The sequence below is a fragment of the Neoarius graeffei genome, chromosome 25 (genome assembly GCF_027579695.1).
Source record: "Neoarius graeffei isolate fNeoGra1 chromosome 25, fNeoGra1.pri, whole genome shotgun sequence".
NCBI classification, from domain to species: domain Eukaryota; kingdom Metazoa; phylum Chordata; class Actinopteri; order Siluriformes; family Ariidae; genus Neoarius; species Neoarius graeffei.
The window spans coordinates 7,755,916-7,767,945 of record NC_083593.1 but is presented as its reverse complement, the minus strand read 5'-3'; the positions used below and the strand labels follow the sequence as shown (position 1 = coordinate 7,767,945).

Sequence of the window (12,030 nt, the reverse complement as noted above, 5' to 3'; positions counted from 1 at the left end):
GAGCACCATTATGTGCCCGCCCTGCACCCAGAGTAGCTGAGATGGAAAACTTTGAGGGCGATTTTCTCCCTTTTCTGTTTTAAGAAGTATGCACTTTCAAAAGGCCACACATTCTTCAAATATTGTCAGATCTCCACATGGAAGGCATCATTGGAAAGCTTAGAAACTCTACTTTCTGAATCTGTCAATAACTCAAAATGCCCCCGGGCGGACATGTGTCCCTGGATTCTGGATTTGGGCACATATAGAGAAATGCTGTAGACCAAAAATGGCTTAAAAATAATGACATTAAAATGTTTCAACATTTTTAAAAAATACTATAAACAGTAATCAGTAAGCTATAATAAACGAAAGAAAGTCAATATTTGGTGAGACGACCCTTTGTTTAAAAAAAAAAATAGTAGTCTCAGGTCCAATGAGTGCAGTTTTATGCGGAAATGATCTGTAGGTTTTACTGAGCATCTTAAAGAACCAGCCACAGTTCTTCTGGACACTTTGACTGTCGCACTCGCTTCTTAATTCTGCACCAAACCCTTCATTATGTTTTATTTTTTAATCTGAAAAGTGGTCTCTTATGCGATATGCTGCTCAGATACAAATGGGTTTTTTCCCCCCCCGTAACATTTAATTTTGTGCTGGGGGGAAAAAAACAACCCAAAACGAATATTTGGAACTATAAAATGTTTTTGTACTGACTCGATAATGTTGGTCATAAAATAGAAATCTATAACAAAGTTTGTATGGAGAAAAAAAAAAAAACAGGGGGCCTAAGACTTTTGCACAGTAATACACACATATATATAAAACATTTTCAAGTACTGTGATATGCTATCTGCCGTACCCCTTTTGTTAACATTAAAAGAATAGAGGAAATTATTTTATGCACTTTTTTCAACCTTTTTCCATTGAAGCATATCTTACCTTTCATTGAAAATGATAAAACAGCATTAAATAAAATTAAAAAAAAAAAAAAAAAAGGCGGCCAACAGAACCATAGCAGAATGGTGTGACATTAAATAAAAGGCTGTAGGTGATGGCGCGATGGCCGGTGCTCCCTGCCCCCTCTGTCCTGTGAGGAGGCTCTCTCTGGTGTGCACCAGCAGGGGGCCCAACCTGTCCTGTGCTCTGCTGGCTAGGAGCTTTCACAGAAAGCAGAATGGTGCCGCTGAGGGCCTGTCGCTCGGCTTGGAGCGGAGAGGTGTGGGATGGCTGTCTACCTCCGCCGCCTCTCTCGGAGTCTGTTGGCGCAGTCTGAGCGTCCCTCACAGTTTAATGTCCTGTGACTCTGACATTTTGGCCAGAGTTTTCTTTACCCTGAGGGCGGTGAGGCGGGAGCCTGGGTTGTGCGCCCAGCATTCACTCATCAGCTTGCCCATCTGCCTCAGGCACTACACACACACACACACACACACACACACACACACACACACCAAATAAACATTTCAATGCCTCATTTTGACTGTTTAATAATTAATCTCTCTTGCACACCTGCTGTTTCATGCACATCTGTGTAGTAGAGGTATGCCGGAGTAGGTTCGAGACAAACATAGATATTAATATAATGTACACATCAATCTTTGACACATATCAAATTAATTGATTTTAAGATCCTATGCGACTGCACAAATGATACAAATACAAACACTAATGACCCAGAGCTTAAAAAAAAACAAACAAACAAACAATAAAAAACCCGTAAGCCTGCTTGTGGGCTTCATTTAATCCCCACACATAATGTAAGGCTATAATTCACTTCATTATAATAAAGGATAATTAAGGAGAGGAGAGGAGAGGAGAGGAGAGGGATGTTGCTTGTATAACACGTACCTCATCGCTGGTCCAGCGGTTGGCAAAAGAGGGCCGCTGTCTCTTTATACACACCACTTCTCTCATATCCTCATAGGACGGGTCTGTGGGTACCTGGTCATGGTAAGGCAACTGATATTCCTCAACAATTCCTATACAAAACACACAATTATGTCAAATTAACACTGGGGCAGATGAACAAAATATAGGTTGTGTACAGTATGTTTCTTATATATACACCACGTTCACCTGGGTCTAGACGCTACAGCCTAAAAGTTTCTACATAATAATATTTTAGATTATTATTATGACATTAGTGAAGAAATCATCATTGGAATATTTGCAATGTTCATTCTATGCAATTACATATTACATACCTCCTGACACACATCTCCTGGCGATTTCCCACAGGATCAGGCCAAAGCTGTACATGTCGGCCATGATGTAGGACTGAAAGTGGTTGCGGTTCAGGGTTTCGTCCAGTACCTCTGGCGGCATGTAGCGCTTGGTGCCCACTCGTGTGTTTGGAGGAATATCCACCTCATTGGTGTCACTGTGAAAACAGAGGAAACGAGTATTAGACTGAAGGAACAGGATAAATGTTTTGCCAAACAATATATCTCATCTCATCTCATTATCTCTAGCCGCTTTATCCTGTTCTACAGGGTCGCAGGCGAGCTGAGCCTATCCCAGCTGACTACGGGTGAAAGGCGGGGTACACCCTGGACAAGTCGCCAGGTCATCACAGGGCTGACACATAGACACAGACAACCATTCACACTCACATTCAAACCTACGGTCAATTTAGAGTCACCAGTTAACCTAACCTGCATGTCTTTGGACTGTGGAGGAAACCGGAGCACCCGGAGGGAGGAAACCCATGCGGACACGGGGAGAACATGCAAACTCCGCACAGAAAGGCCCTCGCCGGAAACGGGGCTCGAACCCGGACCTTCTTGCTGTGAGGCGACAGCGCTAACCACTAGTACACCACCGTGCCGCCTTAAATGATCTCATTTTTAAACAAATAGTTTTTGTAAAATAGCAGAGATAGCCTGTTTATAGATTAAGTTTAAAGTGGAACATTTTCATCTGCAGAACAGAACAGAGACTAGAAAGTAAAATCATTCCAAACTGTAGTAAGGAGGGGAAGAGAAAAAAAAAAGTCATTCCTGTTTTACAACATGCCTTCCGCGATTATGTCGAGGCTTTCAGACACTTTGTAAACTTTTTTTTTTTCTTAGAAAGTCATACTGTGTCTCATCAACACGGCTGAAGAACTGGATGTACTTTTGAGCTAAAATGATTTTGGTATCTTGCATCTTTGGTTTAAAAAAAAAATAATTTACTTTGAGTAATATTTGCATACCTGTACTATAGTTGGGGTGGGGGTGGGGGGGCAGCTCGAAGGACATTTAGATCATTTAGACATTTAGAGTTATGAAAATGACTGAAAAATGACTCATGGAAATTATAGCTGCGCTCTACTGCCACTGCCCTTGGCGTTTTTTTTCCCCTTTCACAAATTTCCTCATGGTGAAGTAATGTGTTTCTTCACTGTCCCGTCGACTCTAACTCTGATTTTCCTTGAAGTCGTGTACCTGATGAACTTGACGGCTAGGCCGAGGTCAGCGATGCAGCACGTGCCGTTCTTCTTCACCAGAATGTTCTTACTCTTGAGGTCACGGTGGGCGATGGCTGGCTTGCCCTGTGTGCCAAAGATCTCAGTGTGCAGGTGGCAGAGCCCTGAGACGGCCGAGTACGCCAGGCGCAGCAGTGCCCGTGTATCCAGCGTGGTGGATTTGAGGTAGTCGTAAAGAGAGCCACTCTCATGGTAGTCCGTGATCAGGTAGAGCTGCGTCCATGAACCTGTTCCCTTGATGTCTGCTGCGATGAAGCCTAAGGAACAGAGATACAGGATTTAATATGCTATCTCCGTATGATCTCTATCAAACAAGCTCAACAAACACATCTCTGTGTGATATACTCTACCTAGTATATTCTCGTGCCTCATGAGGACAGTCTGGTAAATCTCGGTTTCTCTGAACCAGCTGGCCTCCTCAGTGGTGAAGAACACCTTGACAGCCACCCTCTCGCCTCTCCAGCGGCCCATCCACACCTCCCCGTAGCGCCCCTTTCCGATCTGCTTCACCATCTGGATCTGCTTAGCTATGGTGCGCTGCACCTGCAAAGCCGAGAACAGGCCGAGTCTTACAGTTGATCAGTGGATTAAACTCAATTAGCAGCTCAGATCTTCGGTAACATGGCACAGGTTTTTATCGTGCTCAAAATTGCAGTGGAATGGTATGACAGCCTTATAGTGCAGTCTTCCAAATATATAATGGTGAAACACTACAAGAATGCATTTATCTGGCCTTGCATAGCTCCAAATTAGCACATACATTCTTCTTTTACAGATTTTCAGCTGGCAGGTTGTGTGATATCGTGTAGATTTGTACAATAGAAGCGTAACTTTTTCAGGCTTCTGTAGAAGATATATGGACTACTGGCGTATTGTTCAAGGCGTGTGAGTGGACAGAGAAGCCTGACTACACAATGGGTCGCTGCATTCATTTGCAGTTTGTGTCTCTTACCAGCAGAGGGAGTCCTGAGCCACTGCCAGAACTCTGGGACTGCTCGATCAGGTCCTTCAGGGACTCTCCTGGAGGGATGTACGTCTCGTCCTGCTCCAGACCAATAGTATACCGTGGCCTCAACTCCTGACGCTTGTACCTAGATTACAGAGCGCGCACATACACACACACACACTGTCCTTGAGATTTCATGTCTGTTTTACTTTTATTACCAGTATTTAATGAGTATTAATGACGGTTTAAATGTACACTACCGTTCAAAAGTTTGGGGTCACTTTGAAATGTCCTTATTTTTGAAAGAAAAGCACTGTTCTTTTCAATGAAGATCACTTTAAACTCATCAGAAATCCACTCTATACATTGCTAATGTGCTAAATGACTATTCTAGCTGCAAATGTCTGGTTTTTGGTGCAATATCTCCATAGGTGTATAGAGGCCCATTTCCAGCAACTCTCACTCCAGTGTTCTAATGGTACAATGTGTTTGCTCATTGCCTCAGAAGGCTAATGGATGATTAGAAAACCCTTGTACAATCATGTTAGCACAGCTGAAAACAGTTGAGCTCTTTAGAGAAGCTATAAAACTGACCTTCCTTTGAGCAGATTGAGTTTCTGGAGCATCACATTTGTGGGGTCGATTAAATGCTCAAAATGGCCAGAAAAATGGCTCGACTATATTTTCTATTCATTTTACAACTTATGGTGGGAAATAAAAGTGTGACTTTTCATGGAAAAAAGAAAATTGTCTGGGTGACCCCAAACTTTTGAACAGTAGTGTGTGTGTGTGTTATGGCTTGTGATTTGATCATCTTCATAAATGTTTCAAATGCGCTGTTATTTTAGGGCCTGTTTACACGAGGACGCTGTCGGGTAAAAACGACTAAATATTTTATCGGAAGTGCCTTTCGTCTACACGGGGACGGCGTTTCCGAGGTTGAAAAATGGAAAAAATTGAAAACGCCGTACAGAGTGGATAAGTTAAAAACAGCCCCCGTTGCATATCCATCTAAACTACCCAATACGCGAAACTCTGCTCGGATCTGCTCACGTCGGGTACGCGTTTACGTCATACATGTCATATACTGTACATGCCAGCCCGGGAAGTAAGAAAGTAAGTAAAAAAGTAAGAGCATGTCTGATTACATCGATCCAACGGACCTTTAATAAACGTCCAGGAGTCCTTCGAACATCTATACCGAATCTGCACATATACCTATGTAGTGAAAATTCATTATGTCTGATAATTATAACTATTCTTTTAAGTTCGTTTCTTAAGACACGTATTTTTAAGTATGTTACCTCGCTTGTTGACAGTTTCGGCGAACACTTCCGCCTTCTTCAAAACAGTCCAGGACTGTTTTGAAGAAGGCGGAAGTGTTCGCCGAAACTGTCAACAAGCGAGGTAACATACTTAAAAATATGTGTCTTAAGAAACGAACTTAAAAGAACTGCACATATACCGTTAATGAACAGAGGCGGGTATAGTATGCTCTTACTTTTTTTACTTACTTTCTTACTTACCATAGCCAGAGTAGTCAAAGTTTTCGCGGCGCAGATGTGCAGATCAGACAAGACGGAAGACGTTGCGCATGCGTGCAGACATAGCGGAGGTCTTTCACAGCACCACCTAGCCGCCTGGCATGCACATCCAATTGGATTCCACACATTTATGCGTCACCGTATAGACGCAGATTTCCTCCTTGAAAACGGTCGTGTAGACGCGGAAAAAAGTGAGAACGGAAACGGACTTTTGCGTTTTTGTTTCAGACCGTCCCCGTGTAAAGTGGGCCTTAAAATATTTGCATGTGCCAGTCCAAAAAAATATACGTTTACACTCGCTACTTTATTGGTTGAATGTGTCATGGACTCATTTTATATACTCTCAAATGGGTCATAAATAAGCTGGAAATGCTTGATCGATCACTAATTATACACATGTAGCAGATAACATCTTGGCACTTTTTAATCAGTATTTATCTAACTTCCAAGCCTTTAATAAAGCACTCATTTAGAGCTCAATTAGGACTGGTAAGTGGGCATAATTTAATAAATATTTTTTTCCATATTTAAACGGAAGCCCAGGCATTAAAGCCATTTGACTGGCAGTGTATTGTACAAGAGTTTGTGATGCATTCAATGGCTGTAAGCACAATGTCTTTCTCCTTTTAACTTTTGATGGGACTTTACCTGAAGTAACAGAAGACAATGATAAAGATGAGGATAATGCTGCACACTGCTACAGAGATGAACAGAGCCATCTGGTGGATGCTGTTGTCCACATAGTCTGCGGAGGAGTCAGGGGGGTAAAAAAGCTTTTTAGTCACTCTAGACATTCATGCCGACTTCATTATTGTATTCTATTCTTACACAAGAGCTCAGTTTCGTGCGTGCATGCGCGTGTGTGTGTGCGTGCATGCACGCTTGTGCAGAACGTGTGGATTGGAAACTGAGTCGTGATCGATCACATCCCCTTCCTGCAGCAGTGTGATCAGGTTTCTACCTGACGACACCACTGAAGCCCCAAGGTTCTGCTCTCTGGGATTCTAGCCTTACCGCCAAGCTCCTGACCGTCAGGGGTGCAAGTGGACCTCATCCACACACACACACACACACACAAATACACGCACTCTCAACTCATACACAAACACATTGACGCATATCTCTGCACCAGTCATCTGCGTACATGGTGGAGAAGCTCCTTCTCCTTTATCTCAGTAAGGAAATGGTCCTTCTAACGCTGATTAATTTGTCCCCATGTCTCCAGTGTCATCATTACAGAAATAGTGCACCCTTGTTCTCTTGTACACACAGCTAGCCAGCCAGCCAGCCACCCACCCACCCACCCGCTCATCCACCCCTCCTGTACACACACAGTCAGAATGTGAGAGCCGGGATGTCTCGCAGTGTGATAGATGGACAGATAGCTGTTTGGTGCTGAGGTTGGAAACCCAAGCGCTCCCTGGAGCCTAGCTGTCCTTTTCATTACGGAGTGAAAGAACAAGCAAAGACGAACGACTCTGGTTCATCTGCCACCCCTCCCACCACGCACTCCACTCATCACGGCCTAAAATGTGTGGTTTGTAACAGTTTAACCTGTCACAAACCATCAGGCAGGAACAGGACATCAGCGTTCAGAGTCACTGACGGACGGGAACAGGTTTCAGTGTCTCGGTTGGTGTGTGTGTGTGTGTAGGAACATAATAGTGTAGATATGTCTGTTACTCTGAAATTGTTGTATTCCTCAATACAATTTCAAATCGCATATGTAACAAGAGAAGTACAGCTTTTGATGAGCTTGGCAAGATGTTATCTTAATTGTTGTGTTTCTCTCTCTATCCCAAATGGTGCACTTGCGGTCTTGTGGTCCATATTTGCATGTGCTTCTGAGATCCACAAAGCTACAGGTGTCCTATTTCTTATTGTGGGGCTCAAAGGGTGCTTAAGACGTCCTCTATAACAGCGTTTCTCAACCTTTTTTTTTCCAGTCACGGCACCCTTCAGAAGTATGCAAATTCTCAAGGCACCCCCATATAAAATATACGCAGTCACGCTGACCCCGGCAGTGACGTTGTGACATGGGAAAGGGGGCCATGAGACAAATTTTGATGATGCATGAGGCGGCGATGATCTGCATTAGTGTAACTATCATTTTTTTGAATTTTAATTCATTTTATTTATTTCAATGTTAGAATATATAATTTTTTGACGGCACCCCTAATGAAGCCAGACGGTTGAGAAAGGCTGCTCTATAATATGCCCTTAATAAGCTTATCACGTTCCCGATATTGCGGTCTGATAATAATAATAATAATAATAATAATAATCTCATCTCATTATCTGTAGCCGCTTTATCCTGTTCTACAGGGTCGCAGGCAAGCTGGAGCCTATCCCAGCTGACTACGGGCGAAAGGCGGGGTACACCCTGGACAAGTCGCCAGGTCATCACAGGGCTGACACATAGACACAGACAACCATTCACACTCACATTCACACCTACGCTCAATTTAGAGTCACCAGTTAACCTAACCTGCATGTCTTTGGACTGTGGGGGAAACCGGAGCACCCGGAGGAAACCCACGCGGACACGGGGAGAACATGCAAACTCCGCACAGAAAGGCCCTCGCCGGTCACAGGGCTCGAACCCAGACCTTCTTGCTGTGAGGCGACAGCGCTAACCACTACACCACCGTGCCACCCTTATAATAATAATAAAGTTCAACTTGTATAGCGCCTTTGTCACACCTAAGGTCACTTTACAATTACAAAAAAAAAAAAATTATAGCTAATAATTATTAGCTAGGGTGGTGTAGTGGTTAGCGCTGTCGCCTCACAGCAAGAATGTCCGGGTTCGAGCCCCGTGGCCGGCGAGGGCCTTTCTGTGCGGAGTTTGCATGTTCTCCCCGTGTCTGCGTGGGTTTCCTCCGGGTGCTCCGGTTTCCCCCACAGTCCAAAGACATGCAGGTTAGGTTAACTGGTGACTCTAAATTGAGCGTAGGTGTGAATGTGAGTGTGAATGGTTGTCTGTGTCTATGTGTCAGCCCTGTGATGACCTGGCGACTTGTCCAGGGTGTACCCCGCCTTTCGCCCGTAGTCAGCTGGGATAGGCTCCAGCTTGCCTGCGACCCTGTAGAACAGGATAAAGCGGCTACAGATAATGAGATGAGATTATTAGCTCGAACCAACATGGCAACTACAACAATATTAAAGCCAGCTACTGTATAAGGAAGAGAATATTGTTAAAATATTCTTAAAATGTTTTCTCTTTTATTTAACTTATTCTCAAGAAAGACTGCTTCTCTGAGTGGAAAATTACAACCGTGTCATCAACTACAGTTGATCACAATACAATCCACAGTGTGAGTTTATGACTTTGCCGCTGGTGGTGTTAACTGACAATCCTTTGTGAATGATGTGGAATGATGTACCGTCCCAAATGCTCAGTTTTACAGCCTTGTGCCCTCGAGCGTTCACCTGCATCTCAACAACACCACCAAAGTGCACTGAATAGAACTGCAGGACTCGGGGTGCCATTTGAACTTAGGTGGTCTGATTACGGCTGTGACTGTGTTACAGTATTTTATGGAACCTTACTAGGGGTGTTAATTGGAGGCAGGGTTGGGTGGAGGTCTCTGTTGCAGTAGTCCTGGTCAGTACAGCACTCCAGCGCCCTTCTCAAACGAGAGTTCCCTGTATCCTGCAGAACAAAATTGATTCATTTTATAAAGGAACGCAACGCAAAAATCAATTCTGGACTAAGCGCTAGAATAAAAATTCCTAAAGCGCTTCCTCACCCTGCACTGAAATTCAGAGCCCACCAATCCCAAACAGCCCGAGGTGAGTGTCGGGGGGCCGCCCTCTTCCTCCTCCACCATGGTGAAGCAGTAGCCATCAGTTCTGTAAACGTTAGCGCAGTTAACACCATTGACAGCGTCATCACCAGTTTCAAAACACCAGAACTGATCTGAGTTATTGAAATGTGTGCGCGGCCCAGAAACCCTGATGATCATGGATGAAATGTAATAGCCAGCCCGCAGGGTTCTAACTAGACCAAAGCATCAGCGTAGTGGCACCAGTCATAACGGCCAGGGGTTCAGGGGCCGCCCTAGGCCCCCAAAAGCTCACATGGCCGGAGATGCATTCTAGTGCATTTCCTGGCACTTGCAGGCCTCCGTGAAAGTCACTCTTTTTTGGTAATATTAATGAGATTTTTTTTTTTTTTTTTGCCAAAAGTTGTTGTGATTGTCTTTGATAATTAATATTCAACTACATTCATGACAGATTTATGGAATAAGAATAAAACAACCAGTTGATGTTCACCAAGTGTCAGCTTTATTTTCAGCTTGGATTGGATTAGATCAGGGGTGGGCAATTATTTTTTTCCATAGGGCCACATGAGAAACAGAAAATTTTGTGGAGGGCCGGACCATAAGGCTGAACTAAATTCTGCATAATATTAATTGTATTTCTTTATATAAAGCAATAAATAGCATTGTTTTTACAAGCTGCTAAGACTGGTAAGAGTATGGAAAAAACGAGGTTGCCTTACAAAAAATGTCATTTATTCAATCAAATTTCCCAAAACAATGGTTAACAAAATGTGAACGTTTGTACCATTTTTTTTTCAGTCACATTCACCCCAAAACACAATAAAGACATCACAATATTGTCTTTCTACTCCAAATATCAAACAAGATACATCATATTATAATAATGATGCCCACATTTCTAGTCTAATCACCTCATTTGGTGTTTTTTATTTGTTCAGTGAGAGAAATCTAGTCTCTGTTGGTCTTTAACGAGTGCATCAGAGTCAGGTTGAATGTCTGAGGTGGAGATGCGAAGCACAGCTGACAGATGATCATCAGTCAATTCGGTGTAGGGATCAGATCTACAGATCGGCTCGGGCTCCGGCGCCTGCTGGTGACATCACACTATGTGATTGGCTGGACCGTTTGAAGGATGACGTACAAGTTTGTGGTTGGTCTGGACAAATTACAGAAGTAGTTATAGCGGTATTAGGTTTTGTGGGATTTCATGTCATGTTCATGTCGCGCGCATTGCGTTTTTGTTGAACACAACTTCAAAATAAAAGCAATGCACATTCAGTCCATGCATGAGGTAAAATTAGAAAATACGTTTATTTTGTAATTTCTAATTAACCTTACGATGCGGCCCGCGGGCCGGAAAATGCCCAGGTCTGGATTAGATAGAACCTTATTGATCCCTTTGGGAGGGTTCCCTCAGGGAAATTAAAATTCCAGTAGCATTTAGAAAACTTCTAGATAAATAAATTAAAGTATTTACATTTTCAAATATATTAAAAATATATGAAAAAAGTCCAGCAGGAGAGGTATTGCACATTGTCCAGTATTGCTCTTTGTCAGGCTAGGCTACTGCTCGTTCCCGTCCTCTGTCCTCCTGTTCCCCCTCCTCCCCCCCAGAGAGGAGTTGTACAGTCTGATGGCGTGAGGGACAAAAGAGCTTTTAAGTCTGTTCGTCCTGCACTTGCAAAGGAGCATTCTGTCACTGAACAGGCTCCTCTGGTTGCTGATGACGGTGTGCAGAGGGTGACTGGCATCGTCCATGATGTTCACCATCACCAGAGAGTCCAGCTTCATGCCGACCACAGAGCCGCCCCACCTGATCAGTTTGTCCAGCCTGGATGTGTCCTTCTTGGATGTGCTGCCCCCCCCAGCACACCACGGTGTAAAACAGGACACTGGCGAGCACGGACTGATAGAACATCCACAGGAGTTTCCTGCAGACGTTAAAGGACCGCAGCCTCCTCAGGAAGTACAGCCTGCTCTGTCCCTTCCTGTACAATTGGTTGGTGCTGCAAGTCCAGTCCAGCTTGCTGTCCAGCCACAGCCCGAGGTACTTGTAGAAATCCACAGCCTCCACCTCGACTCCCTCGATCAGAACTGGTCGTGACCTTGGTCTGGACCTCCCAAAGTCAATGACCAGCTCCTTGGTCTTTGAGGTGTTGAGCTGCAGATGGTTCCTGTTGCACCAAACGGCAAAGTCCCTCACCAGGCTCCTATACTCCTCCTCTCTGTCGTCACTGATACACCCCACGATGGCTGCGTCATCGGCGAATGGCTTCAGCCATTCAGTTACAATAAATGACTATC

At 44.0% G+C, this 12,030-nt stretch overlaps 1 protein-coding gene across 3 annotated transcripts in view; it reads right to left on the bottom strand.

Moving 5' to 3' along the window:
- Positions 1-688: 688 nt before the first annotated feature.
- bmpr1bb (bone morphogenetic protein receptor, type IBb) overlaps positions 689-12,030 on the bottom strand; it is a 138,227-nt gene continuing 126,885 nt past the window's right edge. For all 3 annotated transcript variants that reach the window (XM_060909264.1, XM_060909265.1, XM_060909266.1), the window contains exons 5-13: positions 9,691-9,793; positions 9,491-9,593; positions 6,587-6,683; positions 4,401-4,539; positions 3,799-3,991; positions 3,408-3,705; positions 2,184-2,359; positions 1,828-1,958; positions 689-1,388 (exon numbers count right to left, since the gene is read on the bottom strand). In XM_060909264.1, the coding sequence (XP_060765247.1) occupies positions 1,263-1,388; positions 1,828-1,958; positions 2,184-2,359; positions 3,408-3,705; positions 3,799-3,991; positions 4,401-4,539; positions 6,587-6,683; positions 9,491-9,593; positions 9,691-9,793 (1,366 nt within the window). In that variant the 3' untranslated portion in view covers positions 689-1,262. The remainder of the gene's footprint in view (positions 1,389-1,827; positions 1,959-2,183; positions 2,360-3,407; positions 3,706-3,798; positions 3,992-4,400; positions 4,540-6,586; positions 6,684-9,490; positions 9,594-9,690; positions 9,794-12,030) is intronic.